General features: G+C 47.7%; 1 protein-coding gene across 2 annotated transcripts in view; it reads left to right on the top strand.

Annotated features, from left to right (window-relative positions):
• Window positions 1-21,174, top strand: part of SLC13A4 (solute carrier family 13 member 4) — a 47,353-nt gene that overhangs the window by 12,147 nt on the left and 14,032 nt on the right. The window contains exons 3-9 of one of the 2 annotated variants that reach the window (XM_054495964.2): window positions 8,302-8,438; window positions 10,249-10,421; window positions 10,899-10,953; window positions 13,592-13,631; window positions 14,711-14,791; window positions 16,933-17,117; window positions 20,968-21,087. In XM_054495964.2, coding sequence (XP_054351939.1) covers window positions 8,302-8,438; window positions 10,249-10,421; window positions 10,899-10,953; window positions 13,592-13,631; window positions 14,711-14,791; window positions 16,933-17,117; window positions 20,968-21,087 — 791 coding nt within the window. The remainder of the gene's footprint in view (window positions 1-8,301; window positions 8,439-10,248; window positions 10,422-10,898; window positions 10,954-13,591; window positions 13,632-14,710; window positions 14,792-16,932; window positions 17,118-20,967; window positions 21,088-21,174) is intronic. The other variant, XM_054495965.2, reaches the window with a different exon arrangement.

Below are 21,174 nucleotides of genomic sequence, written 5' to 3'. Positions count from 1 at the left end.
GTGAGCCGAGATCATGCCACTGCACTCCAGCCTGGATGACAGAGCGAGGCTCCATCTAAAAAAAATTTTTTTTTATTTTAAAAATTAATAAATGATGTGTCCAGTGCATCAAATCCTGGATAAGGAGCTCATCCAGAGGTGGGTGGCCAGGATGTTAAAAAGCTGGAGCCTGAGTCACATGAGGAATGAAGAGAAGACTTAAGGAGACATAAGGCCAGGCTTCCATGAGTCCAGGCTTCCATGGCTCCACACTCCAGGCCCAATGCGTCACACCAGAACCAGAGTCAGAGTGCCATAAAGGAATTCCCCATTCTGTATAAAGGAAAACTCTGAAATGAGTTGCCATGTGTGGTCCTTGTGTTCCTGTCCCTAGATGTCTGAGCCAAATGAGCATGCCAGATACACTAGACATAGACTTTGTGCCTTGGGAGATGGGTTGGACTCTAAGGTCCCTCTATGATCTTGTGAGCATCCAGCTGCTACTTCCTCTGCTGATTAGTCCTGTATTTTAGGTTTGTGTTTGTTTGTTTTTGTTTTGGCTCCACTGTGACTCTCGCTTACTGTCATTATATCTGCCTCTGAAGTTCTCTAAGCCCCTTCTAATGTGTTGCTCCAAAAGTTTATAGCCTGGGCATGATACCTGTGTCAATCAAGTTAGCTAAGATTTACCGTCTATAGGAGAATGGCATAGAGGTGGGCACCACAGGGCTCTCTGGTGGAGTAGAAAGCATGGGTTGGATGTTGGGGATTGGGAACAAACAGCTCTCCAAGAGGCCCAGGGTTAGGGTGCACTTCAGGGAGTAATTGCATGTGCTCTTTATCTCCATCCTTTCCCCAGCACACACACACTTGCACACACTCACACACTCACATACACACACTCACATACACACTCACCCACTCATACACACACATACACACACTCATATGCACTAATGCACATTCACACACATTCACAGACACTCATACGTGCTCACACATACACACACTCATGCACTAATGCACATTCACACACATTCACAGACACACTCATACATGCTCACACATACACTCACACACACGTTCACACATACATACACTCATACACACTCATACACACGCTCACATATACACACACTCACACTCAGACACATACACACATACACACACATACACACCCATACACATGCTTACATATATGTACACTCACACACACTCGGACGGACACACACTCATACACATGCCCACACATACACTCATACACATACACATACATACACTCATACACACACACTCACACATATACACATTCATGCACACATACATTCATACACTCTCACACACTCATACACACATATATACCCATATACACTCACACAGACACACATACACATACTTATACACACATTCTCACACACACACACATAAACTCATACACGCTCACACACACATACACTTACACATACACACATTCATACACACACACATTCACACACTCACACAAATACTCATACCCTCACACACATTCACACACATTCACACTCACATATACACAAATACACACTCACATATACACACACACACACACACACTTTCATATACACACTCTCACACACACTCTCACCTCGGCGCAGCCAGCGGTCTCTGGCCCTGCGCTGCAGGCCTCGGGCTGGTGTCACTCAGCTTCCAGCTCCCGCAGGGGCAGGAGAGGAGTACAGGCCGCGCCCGCTGGGATAACCCTCAGCCTCTGCCGCCCGGTGCGTGGGTGGATGCCGCTGGAGTAGGCTGTCATCAGTCCGCTTCCCTGCTGGCTCCTGATCTTTCTGACCCGCCAGATTCCTGCCCTCTGACTCGTTACCCTGACTTTCTCTGTTTGAGTAAGCCTGGGGGCATTTCATAAAGCACTCTCAGCTCTGCCTTTCCCACCTCTCCTCGCCACGGAGGCTGACCGGTTCTCTGCATGCGGGCCCGTGGGCATGTGAGCTGGACATCCAGCTGGCCACCTGCCTGAACCCCAGGCTGCCCTCACCCTCAGCCACCCAGACGCAGCCCAGGACTGAGCTCCATACTGGGCCTTCAGTGGGAGCCTACAGACCTTGCAGCCTTTTGAGACCAAGCTAATGTTTCTGGGGGGAAGAGCAGCTCCCTGTGAGCCACCACCTGACCAGCAGTCCCTTGGCTCGTGGCTCAGAGCCCAGACCCCTGCCTCAGCTTCCCCATCTGGGTAGTTCATACAGTCCCAAAGAAGAAACTGGGCAGGGGTGGTGGTGGTTATGAATCAGTGTCTCCAGTCATGCAGGAGTTGGGCCAGCTTCTGGGTCATGCCAGCACCCATCTGGGTCTCTCTACTTTAGACTTCTCTAGGGCAGGATTTGCAAAGAATGTTTTTTTAAGCAACGAAATCTTTTCTTTAAACCAAATCTTAGAAGACTCAATATATAAAACAGATGGAACCAGGAATGCAAATCAGGTGATGAGAAGGGTGTCTGAGCCCCTGCTGGGGGCTTACCCGGCAGAAACAGCATTCCTGCCCCCAGAGAAGGTGGAGAGGAAACACTGCTGGCTTGGCTGCACTGCTTGGACACTAACTGGAATGGAGTCCTGTGGGGCTTCAGCCCTGGCAGGGCTTAGCTTAGCACTGAACGGGAGCCAGGCCAGGTATCTGCTCCCAGGGTTCAGAGAATTTCACTGCAAAATTGTTCAGATGAGGCTGAGCACAGTGGCTCACACCTGTAATCCCAGCACTTTGGGAGGCCAAGGCGGGAGGATCACAAGGTCAGGCATTCAAGACCAGCCTGGCCAACATGGCGAAACCCCGTCTCTACTAAAAATACAAAATTAGCCGGACACAATGGTGGGTGCCTGTAGTCATAGCTACTGGGGAGGCTGAGTCAGGAGAATCGTTTAAACCTGGGAGGCCAAGGTTGCAGTGAGCCGAATTCATGCTACTGCACTCCAGCCTGGGCAACAGAGTGAGACTCTGTCTCAAAAAATATATAAAATAAAAAAACACATAATTTAAAAAAATAAGAGCCCACCTGCATTATCTTATGTGTAAAGCCCACGTCACGGCAGATTAAATTAGCTATATAGCATCACTATGTCCCTTAAAGAATTGGTGACAGAGGTACAGAGGTTCATTAGCTTGTCCAATAGCAGGTAACTCATCTGAACTTCAGAGCCCAAGTTTGCTATAGCTATTCCTTGTCAAAGGGACCTCCTTGAGCCCATCTTTCCTAAAACACAGTCCAGAAACACCTCTGCTCTCCAAGTTCAGTGACGTGGCATACTGAGAAAAACCACAGAGCAGAAAAGCAGAAAAAGCAATCAAACCACCAATGCAAATGTCCTAAAATCCATGCACTTTACTCCTGGGGAGGAACAGCCATTTAGAATCTAATTTCTCTTTACAAATAACTCTAACAAGCTTCGTCATCTGGCTTCCCAGCTCACAGGATATGAGTCTGGGAAATTAGAAAATGGGGAAAGGAATGCTAATGGCAAGCATCCTCACATCGGGAAAATGCAGCCGCCTAAGAATGAGACGGCAAACCAGCAAAATGCAGACCCAGGGACCAGAGAAGGACCAGCAGCCTGGACAGCTAGCCAAGGGCAAGAGCGTTAAGGGGCTCCCTGGGCAGAGGCTATGATGGGAAGAGTTGGGACATGTCTCACAAGAGGCCGGGGAGAATGCACAGGCTCTGTTGATAAAGGCAGGAAATCTGCAACACACTCTAGAAAACAATTACAGTCATCCTCGAGAATCCTGGAAGTCTGGTGTTCCCTGGGAGGCTCTGAATAACCCAGGTGTTATTGTGAAAGAAAAATCAATGGGCTAGAAAACTAATAAACAACACCACTGAACAGAATTTTAATTTCTAAAAATGAAAAAGCAGCCCTGTGGCTTTGCACTGTGCATGGATGAGCCCACTCTGTGTGCTAATGGCCTCAAACCAGGTCAGCCTTTAGATGGAGCACTTCACAACAGGAAGAGTCACCAAGGATCCTGGCCATCAATGTGGTAGGCCATGCCAGCTGGTTTGCACATGTCATTTAATCTCTGTAATAACCTTATGAGGTAGGGACTCACATAACCTTCCTTCTTTTTTTTTTTTTTTTTTTTTTAGATGAGAAAATGAAGCCCAGAGAGGCTGAATAACTTGTCTAGGGTCACACAGTGGAGTCCCGGCTGACCGGCTGACTCCAGAGTCCTCCCTCTTCCCCACTCAGTGATGTTACCTCTGTAATCACAAACTATATCCTGAGCCCCAGGCCATGTCTCCCGAGCACATGGTATCACTTACAACGGAGCAGGAAAGACATGAGAATAGAGCTGAGCCCACCAAACACCCAGCACAGAGCCAATATCCCACTGAAGCTGGGCCTGGAGCTCAGACTGGCCCTGCCCTGGGCATTTAAGGCCAGTGTCAGGACTGCGATTATAAATGAAGATAAAAAATGTGTACCAGTGGGCTGGGTGCAGTGGTTCATGCCTGTAATCCCAGCACTTTGGGAGACTGAGATGAGCGGATCACTTGAGGTCAGGCGTTTGAGACCAGCCTGGCCAACAAGCTGGTTAAAGCTCATACCTACTAAAAATAAATAAATAAATAAATAAATTCCAAAAAGATTAGCCAGGTGTAGTGGTTTCACTAAGGAGGTTTCCTTAGTTTTTCTAAGCACCTGTAACTCCAGCTACTTGGGAGGCTGAGGCAGGAGAATTGCTTAAACTCAGGAGGCAGAGGTTGCAGTGAGCCGAGATTGCGCCACTGCACTCCAGTCTGGGCCACAGAACAACTCTCTGTCTCAAAAAAACAAAAACAAAAACACAACGAGAAATGTGTGCCAGCTCATGCTGTCTGGGAGACCCAGAAAATCCCCCTAGAGTTGAATCAGATGGGGGGGTTTCCAGTCGGCTCTCCGTGTGGCAGGCTGCCTAGGAGGCTTCGGATTCAGATGGCCCTGGAGTGATATCCTGCCTCTGCCCTTACACTGTGACCTGGGAGATGCTCCTTAAACCCCCAGTTTCCTCATCAGTTAACTGAGATACGGATAGTGCTGCTTCATAGCACTGTTGTGGAGCTCAAATGAGAAAGCGAATGCAACATGCAAAATGCCGGCACTAGAAGGCTCTCCATATTCCTGGTTCCTTTCCTCTGCCTCCAAGTGGAACCAGAGAAAGTGGCCTACCTGTCATTTAGGCACTGAGCATCCTAAAAGGCCATCACAGCCAAACCGGTGTTCTAGAATGGGATATGATAAAGAGGCAGAAAACGTAGCTCTTGTCAGTCAGTCCCCGGGGAAAGTAACCCCAGTCGCACTGACTTGAAAAGCTTCGCAGGGCTGTGTCATGGGGCTGGTGGAAAGACCATCTCCCACAACGGTCTCGCATCTTCTGTGGGTTTCTCTCCTCGGTAGATAAGAAAATAAAGCTCCGGTTGTGCCACAAAGCCGCCTCCTGGAAGCCTGAGAAAGTAACCAGGCAGTGAGAAAGGCCCTTGACCTCCAAGTTCAGCCGCTTCCCTAGGACAATCTTGCAATGCCTCCTGCTCCCGCTAGGGGGCCGCTCTCCCAACCCCACCCCCGCCCCCACCACCATGATCACCGCCCTCTCAGAGTGGACTCTGCCATGGAGTCACAAGCTGTCCAGAACAGGGGGCCCTCCCTGCCCCCAGGGGGCATTCGTGACAGTAGTCCGCTGAGGAATGGGCTTAGAGACAAGAACTGGGTTAACCAGAAGCAGGGGCTCTTCCTCCCAGGAAATGGTCACAGTGAGGGCAGATGTCCCTTCTCCTACACAACCGTCATCAACCAGATGCAATGAAATGTCCATGGGGCAAAAGAGAGAAAGGAGAGATGGAGCAGCCTGCCTTTATTTTGGTTTTGATGTTATCAAAGTGTTTCGTGCACAAAATTTAAAAATCAAATACTTTAATACTGAACGCTTGTAATGAAAAGCCAGCAGTCTCTTTCCTCATCCCTCCCACTTCCCCCCCTACCAAGTCCCACCCAACCCTCAGAGTCAATAACTTGTAACTTTGTTAACAGCTTCTTCTGTCATTAAGCTCCATTCCCATATGATATTCTTATATTAGTCCTCAAGTTCTCACTTTAAGCGGCTATCAGTTGACTTCTTGTTATAGCAGATGAAGATTTTTTCTTTTTGTTTTTTTTTTTTTTTTTTTGAGACGCAGTCTCACTCCGTCGCCCAGGCTGGAGTGCAGAGGCGCGATCTCGGCTCACAGCAAGCTCTGCCTCCCGGGAAGATTTTTTCTTTTACATCCCCCACTTCGCCTTCCACCATCCTCCCAATATGCTCATATCACAATTTTTGTTAATTCAATAATCAAAATTAGTATGATCATGTACATATTATTTCAAATGCTATGTATTTTACTATATATTTCCTTTCCTGTTGAATTTTTATTTTTGCTGCAGTTAAAAATGTTCTTGTTTTCTCACTTTAAGAAGGCTTTTCAATTAGAAGTTAAACTTTTCTATATCTTTTCCTCTCAATTTCTGTATGGTTCCTCCAATTGGGAGCAATTCTCATGTATGTGACAAATATTTATTGAGCATCTACTTTTGCATAGTATTCTACTAGGTGTTAAGATATATAGAAAGGAACCATTCACAGCTGAAAAATTTAGTTGACAAACAAGAGAGGTACACATACAAAAATAAACAGACAACAGTACAACCAGGAAGCAATCATTCAAGCATTGCTCCAAGTGCTCTGTGGTGTGTGGAATTAATGGTGCCCAGGAGGAATATTCTGGAATCAGAGGCTAGGGCCACAAGAAAGGTTTTTCTGGAGGGTGCCAGGCCTGAATTGGGCTTCAAAGTCTGATTGGAATGTACAGGCAGTGATGGAAAGAGAGAACGTTCCAAGTGAGAGAATCAGCAAAGATTTGGTCCATGAACCTCAAACATGTGAAACATCTTTTTAACTGCCCTATGTCTCAACTTCCCCATTATTAAATTAAAAAGTAGAAAGGAGTTTATAACTGGTACTGTGGCCACTAAGGAAAAGAAAAATCCCTGTTCTTAGAAAATATACCCTGAGCCTGGGAGGTTGAGGCTACAGTGAGCCGTGATCATGCCACTGCACTCCAGCCTGGGCGACAGAGTGAGACCCTGTCTCAAATTTTTTTTTAAAAAAAAGAAAGAAAGGAAAATATACACTGAAGTATTTAGGGGTAAAGGACCAGCCAAAATGTATGTAACTTACAGTCAAATGGTTCAGGGAAAAAAAAAAAAAAAGTGTATAGGTATTCCTTGTACTATTTTCATTTTTGGAATTCATTGGAACTTGAGAATTATTGGGAATTATTTAAATTTTAAAATTAAGGCCGGGCATGCTGACTTATGCCTGTAATCCCTGCAATTTGGGAGGCCGAGGTAGGAGGATCACAAGGTCAGGAGATTGAGACCATCCTGGCTAACACAGTGAAACCCCATCTCTACTAAAAATACAAAAAAAATTAGCCAGGCGTGGTAGCAGGCGCCTGTGGTCCCAGCTACTTGGGAGGCTGAGGCAGGAGAATGGCGTGAACCCAGGAGGTGGAGTTTGCAGTGAGCTGAGATCGCATCACTGCACTCCAGCCTGGGCGACACAGCGAGACTCCATCTCAAAAAAAAAAAAAAAAAAAAAAAAATTGAGCAAGACTCTGTCTCAAAGAAAAACAATAATGAGGATATGATGTTAAATGAGAAAAGGGCAAGATATAAAAGTATACATACTGTATAAATCCATTTATCTATATAGGTATAGGAAAAATGGAAGAAACTATAAGTATTTACAGTAGCATGATTAAGGGTAATTTTGTCTTTAACTTTTTCTATATTTTGAAGTTTTCCATACTGAGCATGTATTAATTTTCTAATAGAAATGAAATGAAAATAATTTTCTAATTTCTAAAAACATTAAAAATTAAGTTTGGGGAGAAACCTAGCGTTATTTTAAAAGATCAATATAAAATTATATGTGTTTATTCTTTAAAATCATATTCACATCATATTTAAATACAGTGGTTTTATGTTTTCCAAAGTGGAGAAGAACATCTATCCTATAGAGTTACTGGCCAGATTGAATGAAATAATCTGTAAAGTACTTAGCACAGTGCCTGCCCACAGTGAACGCTCAGTAGATGTGACTCCAGGATGGTCGGCTATTTCAATAATCCTCACCTCCCTGCTTCCTCTTCACCAGCCTCTTTGATTGAGAACAGGTTTTGTTGGGTATGGCCCATTCTCCCAGCTGGTGCTGGGCCCTGGGTCCTTGGTCCGGGAGGGTGGCTGACCTGCCTGGCCTCCCTACAGGTGGCGGCGGAGTACTTCAAGAACACCACGCTGCTGCTGGTGGGGGTCATCTGCGTGGCGGCTGCTGTGGAGAAGTGGAACCTGCATAAGCGCATTGCTCTGCGCATGGTCTTGATGGCTGGAGCCAAGCCGGGCATGTAAGTCTTATTTGGGATGCCAGGCCGTAGGGCATCCTTCTAGCTCCCACCAGGACAGTGGTCTCAGGTCACTGCAGGATGTCCACTTCAGCCTGTTTTTTTACCAAAGGGATGGGCTGACACCAGAGCCATAGGACCCGTCCAGGTAGAGGGCCTGTGATAATGGAGTAGAGATTTGAACCTGTGACCTTGCTATCATTATCCAAAGAACTTACCCATTAACCTAGGCTGCAAGGGCAGCAGCTTACGACATATAGGGGCCCATTAGGTAAAACAGGATGGACCAAGAGAAATTGTTTCCCAACCTGTTTCCTGTGTATCAGGGAACAGGCTGGACCGGAAGTGGCTGTCTTCTCCTGTGTCACTGAAGGAGCCGTGAATGTTTCTTCCCATCCACTCTGAGTTTTTGTCATCAGTTCAGACCACAGACCCAGTTAGAGACACTGCATTTGACTGTGATGCGGGAGGGAGTCCCACCATCAGGGAATGTGTCACGGTGTCAAGGTTGAGTTTTGTGTTAGCTTCAGTGATGTTCCATTTGGATTCCCCTCCCTGTACCTTCCCTTTTGGAATATCCTGCTCACCTCCTTCTAGTTTACAACTTTCTTGCTATATTTTATGTAAGCTGCCCTGACTCCTATGGGAGTCAACGCGAGTATAAATAAATAATATAGTATTGGTTCTCAACATGAGTCATTTAGATGACTATAGGTTATGCTTAAAAGCATGTTCCTGTCTCCCAGATTGTCAAACAGGTCTGATAACTACAGCTTAATCCACCCCCTACCTCAGTAATAATGTTGTCCCTACACTCAACCTCCCAGGCACACAGTGGCATTTTGTCACATCATATGGAGACTCTGTGGCTCTTTAAAATCTCTGTGTACTATCTGCAAGAATTTTTATCCTCTCACATTTCCACTCCTCCCTATTTACATCAGTCAGCAAGTTGCCACCCCCAGAGGCAGTTACCCGTGTAGGTACAGAATCGGCAAAGTCATGTCACTGTCAGCCAATGGAGTCCACATGATAAACGTACTGTCCCCAAGTTGTGCAAAGTCAGTGATTCCACCTAAAATAATAAACACAGTAATCTTTATGTTGGGTTATCTTACGGAAACTAGGACATGTCTGTACAGGCACACATTGCACAATGTTCTCAAAGCCAAAGAGAAATAATTAGAGGGTTATCCTTGTTAGTGTTTTTCTCCAAGTGTTGACGCTTTAAGATGTCAGCTGGAAAAGTGCACACAAACAGTGACACGGGACACTTCTGTGACTTTGGGGGCTATGCCTTCAGCATGTTGACAGGTAGTGGGCGGAACTGTGAGCTCCAAACATGCATCTCTATTGGGTCACTGATAACTGTGGTGACTTGGCGGCAAAGCAAGGAGTGCCGTGGCGTGCACAGAATTGCTGGCTGCGAGGGCAAACAAAGCATTGCCTTCCACACACAGACACACATCACCGCCAAGCTCCAGCCAATGTCCGCGGAGACAGAAAAGCAATGGTAATTCTACACCCTGTGGCCCTATTACCAGAGCTATTCTTTGCTTCACTAAGGACTTTTTTCTGGCTAAGGCCGCTAGTCCATGAAGTGTGATTCATTCATTCAACAAGTATCGCTTTAATACTTACGCTGTGCCAAGCATTGGGAGTACAGAGCTGAATGGCACCCTGCAGGACAAATGCCTGCCTGTCCAGCCACAGCTGTCTAGACCAGCCCCAGCAGGTTGGTAGGAGGCCCGCTGTGGAGCCGCAGGGATGCGTGTTCCGTGGACGCTCTGCCCCAACCCTCCCTGCCTTCCAGGCTGCTGCTCTGCTTCATGTGCTGTACCACGTTGCTGTCCATGTGGCTGTCCAACACCTCCACCACCGCCATGGTGATGCCCATCGTGGAGGCCGTGCTGCAGGAGCTGGTCAGTGCTGAGGACGAGCAGCTCGTGGCCGGCAACTCCAACACCGAAGAGGCCGAACCCATCAGTACAGTTTGCTGGAGTTCATCTCTCCTTTGCTCCTCCAACCTCCCCTGGGGTCCTCCTGCCTGGCTCCTCTAGGGAGACTGCCCAACTTTGTGCCCGCCCCAGAAACCCCTCAGCCATGCCCCCACCTTTCCCTTCCTCTTCCCTTTCCCCTCTTTCCCATCCCACCTCTTGGACTCTGAAGCTTCCCTGAACTCCCTGTTCTGGCTCTTCCTTCCTCCTTCACTTCTGGGCTCTTTTCCCCCAAATGCTCAAGGGCACATACTGCTCTTTGCCCCCAAATGCTCAAGGATCACTACAAAACCCTGGGGCCAGTCTGCATCCATAAGCCCCACTCTACTTACAGAGCAAAGGGAAGGGGAAATGTCACCCACTCCATATGCCCCACCCCCGCCCTAAGCCCTTGAGCTATGCTCCAACCCACAGGGTCAGCCCCAGCCTCCACCTCTCACATACTGCTTTTCTTTGCTACTTGTAGGTCTGGATGTAAAGAACAGCCAACCTTCTCTGGAACTCATCTTTGTCAATGAAGAGTGAGTATGACTGCCCTCTTCCCAGACAGAGCCTCTCAGAGTCCATAGGGGAGGTCAGAAAAGAGGGGACCTGGACCCATAAACAGCTCTTTGAGATGTACAGCTCAAGCTCACCACCTTGCCACACCCCCCCGCCCAACCTCCCCCGTTTCCTTTCCATACCTAGGAGCGACCTGTCAGGACCTGGAGAGTCACTCCCTTAACCACAGTGTTGCAGTGATGAGGAAGAAATAAAAAGGCCACACTGAATCTCAGTGGGTATATGAACTGTCCACACAGCCACCATGCAGAATCTCATCCAAATTCATGTCCCTTTTAGGAAAATAGTATGTTTAATTTGTTAATGGAAAACCGTTCACATCTCAATGCCACTGCAGATTCTTGGAGAATCATGAAATATTTTCTAGATATTAGATAAGGTCTTGGTAGATTTGGTCTTGTTAGATATGGCAAAGAAAACTTAGGTGACAGGTAGGGGATGAGGGGACAGGAGGTGAGAGGGCCTTGTGATGATGGGTAGCAGAGCTGGAAAAGGAGAAGCAGCCTCAGACATTCCTGGGAGGAAGCTCCATTAACAGCTGATTCCATTTGGAGATTCTATTTCAAAGTGTGGCCCACAGGCATGCCGCAATGAATAGTCCACATTTAAAAGCCGGACTTGTAATACAGCTCAGCTCTGTCATTTGCCCTTGTCGTAAAAAAGGAGAATGCACATTGGGTGAAATCAGCGTTCGCAGTGGGACAGATGTGGAAAGGTGCCATCAGGAAATCGCTTTATTTTTCTCCACCACTAACTTCATTCACAGCATATTGGATTTCTTGATGACATCACCCTTGATGATATCTCAGGCAAATCCCGTAGCTCTCCTGGTTCCTTTCAGGTATTATAACAATCTCATGTTCAGACATTTGGGAGACTAGTCCAAATTCAAATCAAAACTTCAACTTCTCATCCAAAGCTTCTCCCACACCCACCCACCCCTCACCCTAGGCCTGCAGAAGAAAGAAGGTGAAAGTAAGTAGGGGAGGGAGTTGAGCTTCTTTCTCTCTTCCTCCATCTCCCTCTTCTCCTCCTCCCCTAACCGCACCCTCACTCTGCTGCTTCTGACTTTTCCGGGCTTAGGACAGCAGCTCTAGGGTACAGGAAAGATAAACGGGTGAGAAGGGTCTGGATGGGAGCTATTGAGGTCTAGGGTTGGTGCCCTCTCTGAGATTTCAGTCCCTGGCTCTTTCATCTGTGGGGCAACTGCCTTCAGGGGCTTTGGAGCATCCCCTTATGGCGCCCTCTGCAGGGCCTCAGGCCTGATGGCAGGGCCGTGCTCTAGGATTAACACTCACGCCACCCTCCTGGGCCTGTGCTCCGGCGGTTAACTCCCCCACAACCCCTGTGTTGGGGCTGCCTCTGCCTCCGGGCAGGCCTTTCCCAGGTGACCCAGGAAAAGGCCATCCTCACCGTGGCCTTTTCTCGTCCCTGTGGCCTCTCTGGCATCACCCTGCTGGCTTCTTGCCTTTGCGCTTTTCCACACAAAAATGTATCCCCAAACTCCAAAAGAAAAGCCTGAGTTGTCCCTAGAACTCTAAGCATCTCTTGTGCTGGTGGGAACTGGGTCATTTGCTGGGTGTGCAGAGAGCACTCTTGCGGCCACCACCTCCCATGCTACCTGAGGATCCTCGCCTGCCCTCCTCACCCAGTTTGGGAAGAAGGGAGGGGAAACATCACAGCACATTCTCCTCCCAGGCTAAGAACTCACTAAAGAACACTTCCCTCTGCACGCCTGTCAGCTTCTTATCCTTCCCTGACAGAGCCTGGAGAGGGGCCATGGCGGCAGGACCCGCATCCCGCATGTGTGTGCCCAATACACTCTCTGTCTTCACAGTGGCTGAGCTGGTGGCTCCCACTGTCCTCGCAACTAAGACAAACTGGAAACATTCACTGATCACTCAGTGTGTCAGTTACACTGATGGCTAAGTTCTCATCTTCTTCTGTCCTCAAGGCAAAGGTTGGGGACCAGCAGGGGTGGGAGAGACTCGCCCCCTGAGGTGTACTAGCTGATCAGAAGTCCTCCCCCTCCCCCACCCTCTCCCTGTCCCTTGACTTTCCCTGAGTACAATCCAGGCCCTCCCTGCTCCTGTCACCTCAGATACGCATATCACAAGTTCCCCTTTCTAGATAGTGGTCTTCCCAGAGTCAGCCAGTGAGGACATGGTCGGGGGCATAGGCTCTCCAGAGAGACAGACCCCTGGACTCCTACCCTCCTCCACCACTTAGCATCCCCGTGCTAAGTACTGGTGTAAATGGAGGTATGAATGCCAGGACCATAGATCTGTGATGAGGGTTAACAATGTCTGGGGGTTAAAGCCCATATATGTGCACTCTGTATCTAATATCCACTCCACATCTGCTGTTAGGACAATTGTTAATATCAAAGGAAAGTGCTGCCCCTGCCCTGGCCCTACTAATCCTTACAGCATCTCAGAAGGCAAGGAAGACGAGGGAGAGATTAGTCTTCTTTGGAGGCTAGAAAACTGGAGTCCAGAGAGTTTAAGTCCCTTACATCAAACGCCTGATGCAGGGGGACCTCCCCTCCCAAGAGTCGGCCTCACTGACGTGGCTCCTGTGCCCTCTGCTTGGTTCCAGCAGGTCCAACGCAGACCTCACCACTCTGATGCACAACGAGGTATGGCCTTGGGGTTTTTCTGTGCTTTGGAATCACTTGAAAATCCCTCAGTACTTCTTCATGGAAACCCAAGATTCAGAACGAGATTTTCAACAGCCACAGATCCACCTTAGAGTTCCTTTCAGTGAAGATTCCATTGACAAAATGTTATTACTAAAAAGGACACATTGGCTGGGCATGGTGGCTCATGCCTGTACTCCCAGCACTTTGGGAGGCCACGGTGGGAGGATCACTTGAGGCCAGGAGTTCAAGACCAGCCTGGCCAACATGGTGAAACCCCGCCTGTACTAAAAATATAAAAATTAGCCGGGAGTGATGACGGGCACCTGTAATCCCCGCTACTTGGGAGGCTGAGGCAGGAGAATCACTTGAACCTGGGAGGCAGAGGTTGCAGTGAGCCCAGATCGTGCCACTGCACTTCAGCCTGGGCAACAGAGCGAGACCCCCATCTCAAAAAATAAAAATAAATAAAAATAAAAAAACACATTTACAGGGGAAAGCAGAGTTTACCTGCACACAGTTACTTGAACTTACTTCACTCCCCCAAGTCTGGTTATACATCTTTTCATGAGAAGTATAAAAGGCCAATAAAACATTGGACTTCAGCTGGGTACAATGGTGTGCACATGTATTTCCAGCTACTGGGGAGGCTGAGGCAGGAGGATCGCTGTGGCCCAGGAGTTTGACCCCAGCCTGGACAACATAGTGAGACCCTGTCTCTAAAACAAACAAAAAACTGTGGACTTGGTTGTGATTTTTTTTTCATTTTCTTTTTTTTCATCTTATATATAAAGGGTTCTTCATTAGCTAATAAAGTCCCAGAAAGGCTGGCTCTCCTCCAAGGGCAGAGCCATGTTCTGCCTAGTTTCAAAGCCTCTTCAAGTGGAGAGCTTGACACCAGGCTGGGCGGGGCAGGCCTGGCTGAGATGCCCTGGTGTACATGCTCCCCCTGGCTTCTGGCCTCTGGTTCCCACAGTGCTGAGGCATGGGGTGGCCCTGGGATGACTAGGTGGTCCTTCTTGAGGCACCTGGCTCACCACTTCCTCTTCCTAATAGTGAGATGGCCTTTGTCCCAACAGAACCTGAATGGTGTGCCCTCGATCACCAACCCCATCAAAACTGCAAACCAACACCAGGGCAAGAAGCAACACCCATCCCAGGTAATAGAACGGCCCCTTCTAGCCCTGTTTCCTACATGAAACGCTGTGAACTGCTTCCCAAGGGCACTGGTCTTGAAGTCGTAAGGGAGTCAGGCTAGTGAGCTGTCACCAGGCACTCATTACCCACATACATGTCTGGCCTGTGTGCGCCATGGAGGTGAGACATCAAGCTCACTTGACTGTAGCAAGACAGTCCACTGCCTGAGCCCCAGTGTCTTCAACTATAAAAGCTGGGGGTTGGTGTAGACCAGAGGTCCTCAAACTAGTCTCCAAAGGTGCTTCAGAGACACTGCAAATATTTGATTTGAGTATCCTAAGATTGTAAGGCACCTGCTTTTCTGAACTAATAATTGTCTTCCTGGCACGATTCCTCTGAAACAAAATGCAGAAGTCAAATGAATGAATGTTGAGGCTTGTATAAAATAGCAACTGTCACTTATGACCCTTGATTTCAAATGTCTGTGTTCATCAAAACAGTCTCACTTGTTTAATAGCCATCATCATAAATAACTGCCACCATTTATTAAATGCTTATTATGTATCAATCATTGCACTCAGCATTTTTTCTATGGTCTTGGCTCAATGAGGTAGCGATTTTGAGCTCCATTTTTGCAAACAAGGCAGAGATGAAATCATAACCCAAGGCCAAGGAACTAGATAGGGGAGCATTCTGATTCAAATCCAAGTCTCCTTGACCACATGCAATTAACCCATCACTATACTTCCAATTACAAAATTGGATGCATGCCAGCCAGGTGCGGTGGTTCAGCACTTTGGGAGGCCAAGGCAGGAGGATACTTGAGCTCAGGAATTCAAGACCAGCCTGGGAAACACAGCCAGACCTCATCTCTACTAAAAATAAAAGTAAAATCATTAGCTGGCATGGTGGTGCATGCCTGTAATCCCAGCTACTCAGGAGGCTGAGGTAGGAGGATCACTTGAGCCCAGGAGGTCAGGGCTGCAGTGAGCTATGATGGCACTACTGCACTCTAGCCAGGGCAACAGAGTGAAACCCTGTCTCAAAAAAAAAAGGATGTATCCAATTGCTACACTTATACTATTCTGTGTAAAATTTCACTAGAAGAAAGGATTGTGGAAAACCACTGGACCAAAGAATCTTTGAGGTCTCTTCCAGCTCTGTTAATCAATGGATCTTTTAGAGGTCTGGAAGGGTCAGCCATACTTCGGCCCCACTAGGAAGACGGGGCAGTGGGAAAGGGCTTTGAGAGATGTGGCCAGGTGGCGCTTCCCCATTGGTTCTTTCATGACCTGACTTGCTGACAATTGTACCAGGAATTTCCTGGTCTCATGAAGAATCAATGAAGGTGGCCAGGTGTGAAGGGAACAGGAGGGACTTGCTTCTTCAGGCAACACTTGAGACCAGAGTTCAGCAACCTCTCTGACCCTGAAAGGCCATCATCCGGACCAAGCAGGCCCAGAGAGGACCACAACTAAGCTGAAGTTTTATCTGCAAGGGGGAAGAAAAAAGTAGAGCGGAAAAGTCAGGCAAGGGGAAAAGAATGAGGAAGGGAAGGAGGAAAGAATCACACTTCAACCCTCTTCCCAATGAAGACTAGGGTTTTTATGTAATCCAGGTGTATTTTTTAGTCATCTCTCCATCAGGGTTTGATGGACTTGAATGGCCAGATTTGAGAGATATTCAGAGGTAGCTTGATGGGTCTTGGTAGGATTAGAAAGGGCCTGAGGGGAAGGCCAAATCCTGTCATTCTAACTCTACAGGAATAACATCTGTTTGTTACTCAAACACAATGTGGAGTGACACCAGTTTTACTCGCGTTCAAATAAAAAACAAGCCATGCTGTCAATAATAACATTAATCACACAAATAATAATAACCTACCATTCATTAAATGCCAGGAAGTGTTCTAAGCGCTTTACGTATATTATTTCATTTACTCTTCACAACAATTCAGCAGAGAAAATATGGTTTCCACCATTTTACAAAGAAGAAACTGCAGCTCAGATGCATGCCCAAGTTGATAAATGGTAGAAACTGTGATTTGTCTTTCTGACACCCAAGCTCAAACCCTTTCCGCTGTACCATGGTGCCTCTTGCCTCTCATGCTTCGGCCAGACAGCCCAAGCTGGGTTGGAGAGATTCGCTGATTTTCCTTTGTTAGGAAAAGCCACAAGTCCTGACCCCCAGCCCCAGGAAGCAGAAGCTGAACAGAAAGTACAGGTCCCACCATGACCAGATGATCTGCAAGTGCCTCTCCCTGAGCATATCCTACTCCGCTACCATTGGCGGCCTGACCACCATCATCGGCACCTCCACCAGCCTCATCTTCCTGGAACACTTCAACAAGTAAGTGATTCACTTGGTCAACAAATATTTACTAACCACCACTGTGTGTCAGGAACTGGACTAGGTGCTAGAGATATGGTAGAAAATGAGAATAGAAGAGCTTCTGTAGAAAGAGGGAAAAACAGGCTGAGCACAGTGGCTCATATCTGTAATACGGCACATTGGGAGGCCAAAGGGGGACTGCTTGAGCCTAGGAGTTCGAAAACAGCCTGGGCAACATAGTGAGACCCTGTCTCTAGAAAACATTAAAAAATTAGCTGAGCATGGTGACACGCACCTGTATACAGTCCCAGCTACTCAGGAGGTTGAGACAGAATTGTGGAGCCCAGGAATTTGAGGTTACGGTGAGCCATGATCCTGCCACTGAACTCCAGCCTGAGCAATAGAGCAAGACAGTGTCTCTATTTAAAAAACAAAAACAAAAAAAAGGCCGGGCTCATGCCTGTAATCCCAGCACTTTGGGAGGCCGAGGCAGGCGCATCACGAGGTCAGGATCCCTAGACCAGCCTGACCAACACGGTGAAACCCCGTCTCTACTAAAAATACAAAAATGAGCCGGGTGTGGTGACGCACACCTGTAATCCCAGCTACTCAGGAGGCTGAGGTAGGAGAATCACTTGAACCTGGGAGGCAGAGGTTGCAGTGAGCCAAGATTGTGCCACTGCACTCCAGCCTGGGCGACAGGGCAAGACTCCGTCTCAAAAAAAAAAAAGTCCCAGTGCGGTGGCTCACACCTGTAATCCCAGCACTCTGGGAGGGCAAGGCGGGCGGATCACTTGAGGTCAGGAGTTCAAGACCAGCCTGGCCAACATGGTGAAACCCCATCTCTACTAAAAATACAAAAGTTAACCAGCCATGGTGGCAGGCGCCTGTAATCCCCGCTACTTAGGAGGCTGAGGCAGGAGAATCACTTGAGCCCAGGAGGCAGAGGTTGCAGTGAGCCGAGATCGTGCCACTGCACTCTGGCCTGGGCGACAGAGCAAGACTCCGCTTCAAAAAAAAAAAAAAAGAGTCCCAACGCGGTGGCTTACACCTGTAATCTCAGCACTCTGGGAGGCCAAGGCAGGCAGATCACTTGAGGTCAGGAGTTCGAGACCAGCCTGGCCAACATGGTGAAACCCCATCTCTACTAAAAACACAAAAGTTAACCAGGCGTGGTAGCAGGTGCCTGTAATCCCAGCTACTTAGGAGGCTGAGGCAGGAGAATCGCTTGAGCCCAGGAGGCAGAAGTTGCAGTGAGCTGAGATCGCACCACTGCACTCCAGCCTGGGTGACAAAGCAAGACTCCATCTCAAAAAATAAATAGATAAATAAAAATTTTAAAAAGGAAAAAAAGGGGGAAATCAAGTCATTATAGCTAAATGAGACTGGAGAAGTCCAGGACTCTGCAGGGAGAGCCCTGCTGGGGGAGCTCACCCATTTGCAGGGAGGAAATGCCTCCCTGAAGAGGCGACCATGTGGAAACCTGAAGGACGGGAGTAAACTAGATGAAGGGAGATTATCCAGACAAAGAAAACAGTGCGTAGGAGGGCTCCGAGGCAGGACAGCAGAGCACATAAAAGAAAACGACAGAGGGTAAGAGGAGGCCAGGGAGCTGGACAGGCAGATCTCCAGGGCTTGGCAAGACCCACTGAGGAACTTGGACCGCATCTGAAAGGCTCTGAGATGCTTTTAAAGAATTTTAAGCAAAGAGTGAGGTGGTCAGATTTATAGTTTTGAAAACTCATTCTGGATGAAAAAGAAAAAAAAAAAAAAAGGAGAACAGATTGGAAAGGAGAAAGCAGACAGCAGGAAGGCAATTCAGGACACTGCTGCAAAGTTGTCCAGGGCAGCCGGTGGCTTGGCTGACAGCGCAGTGGGGAGGAGGAACAGTCAGGTTTAAGGGAAACTCAAAGGTCACTTGCTGGGTCTCAGGAAGGTTAGACAGGGCCTGAGAGAGGGAAAGACCGCGTCTGCCTCTCAGGCTCCTGCCCTCAGCAGGTGAAGGAATAGAGGGGAAAGAGGAGAAATGGGGTGTTGGAAAAATTGGCATAGAGGCTGAGACGTCCAGGTGAAAACAGACCTGTGAATGTCAAGGGAAATATTAATGCTTAGGCTGAAGGCATAGATTTGAAGAGAGCGGCCTGCAGGGCTGGGGTCAGGGGTGTGCCGCCTGTACAGGGACACAGGGCCACCATGCCCAGACAGGCGTCACGCTTGGTTTAATGCTCTGCTGTCCCTGCCTGGATATTCATAATAATCTTTGGGTAAAGGGGCCACATATTCATTTTGCCTCCTGGTAAGGGAAGCTATGGGAGTGGAGGAAATTACCTAGAATATACAGGGTAAGGAGAACAGAGGACATAAATATTAAGCTCACATATTTAACGGACAGAAGGAAACAGTATCAGACAGCAGAGAGGAAAGGGAAATCTGGTGCCACTCTATTCAAGGGAGGAAAGTATTTCAGGAAAAAGGAAGTGCCTACAATATTTAATGTCAATGAATGATGATGAAAAGTAAGGATGAAAACGTATCCATTAGATTTGGTGACGTGGAGGTTACTGGTGATGTAGGCAACAGGACCTTGATCAAGAGATGGGAGAAGCAGCCAGATTCTGGTGAGTTGAGGACTAAGGTAGAGGTGAGAAAATGGAGAGCTGACTGTGAAGGGAAGGAGAGACGTGGGATGATAATAAAAGGAAAGTAGGGGACGGGCACTGTGGCTCATGCCCGTAATCCCAGCATTTTGGGAGGCCAAGGCAGGCAGATCACCTGAGGTCAGGAGTTCGAAACCAGCCTGGCCAACATGGCGAAACCTCGTCTCTACTAAAAATACAAAAATTAGCTGGGCATGGTGGTGTTCTCCTGTAATCCCAGCTACTTGGGAGACTGAGGCAGCAGAATCGCTTGAACCCAGAAGGCAGAAGTTGCAGTGAGCTGAGATCATACCACTGCACTCCAGCCTGAGTGACAGAGCAAGACTCCATCTCAAAAAATAAAAATAAAAATAAAAAAATGAAAGTAAAGCAGGGTCAAGACGGAGTTTTCAAGATGAGAGACATTTAAATGCTGGTAGGGATGATCCAGATGAGAGGGAAGTTAAAGATCTGGGAGAAGGGATCATTGATAGAGGGATGTCTCACACCTTGAGGAGTTTTATGCCCAGCCCCAAAAACAGAGACCCAAGGAAAACACAGCATAGGTCATTTAGGCCAGAGCCTTGTCTAGGCAAAAGCCACAGCTCTCGCGTGGTCCATCCAGGCTCCCCAGGAAACAGCACTTGGGCTGGGGGGCCACAGCTCTGCCTGCTGATGAATGAGCAGTTCCCTATACAAATCCCCTCTACCCTGAGACCAGTGGATGTTGATAAAGATTTGGAGATTCCAAGTCCTTGTTCTCTTATGGGCACCGTTAATATCTAAAAACTTCATTAAGCCCTAGAGCTCCGGATTCTCCAGAATTGTGTCCCCCAATCAAAACTTACATTCCTTTGATGATTTTAGAAACAAAGTATACCAAGCTGCTCCATTTTCTGTTGCCTTGAAAACCAGATGAATAAACTTAGCAGAATCTTTAAGGGCAAATACGTCCTGAGTCATTCTCTTGAGTGCAAAGTATATACACTTTAATGATATTAATTTTAGTTGTTTTGATTCCTTTTTTTAGCTAGTTTCATGATTCTTGTCTGGGCTCTGTACAATTGCAACTGTCAACTAAATGAGTCCTAGACAATGTTTTACCATATCGTTATCATTATCTCCCCACTTAGCCCAGCTCTATGTTTTAGGGAGCATTTGGCATACTACCCCAAAATACCATATGGAAACCCTCCCTTTTCTAATTGCTGACCTGGTTCTTTACCCTCCAGCCAGTATCCAGCCGCAGAGGTGGTGAACTTTGGCACCTGGTTCCTCTTCAGCTTCCCCATATCCCTCATCATGCTGGTGGTCAGCTGGTTCTGGATGCACTGGCTGTTCCTGGGCTGCAAGTGAGTTCCAGGGCCCTTTCAGCAAAGCACTGAGGCCCCTCTGTTGATCCAAAGGCCATGGCATGGGCCCTGGATGGCTCTGTGCAA

Source organism: Pongo pygmaeus, chromosome 6, assembly GCF_028885625.2.
Source record: "Pongo pygmaeus isolate AG05252 chromosome 6, NHGRI_mPonPyg2-v2.0_pri, whole genome shotgun sequence".
Classification (NCBI taxonomy): domain Eukaryota; kingdom Metazoa; phylum Chordata; class Mammalia; order Primates; family Hominidae; genus Pongo; species Pongo pygmaeus.
The sequence above is the reverse complement of the archived record's forward strand: the minus strand, read 5'-3'. Positions and strand labels throughout refer to the sequence as shown.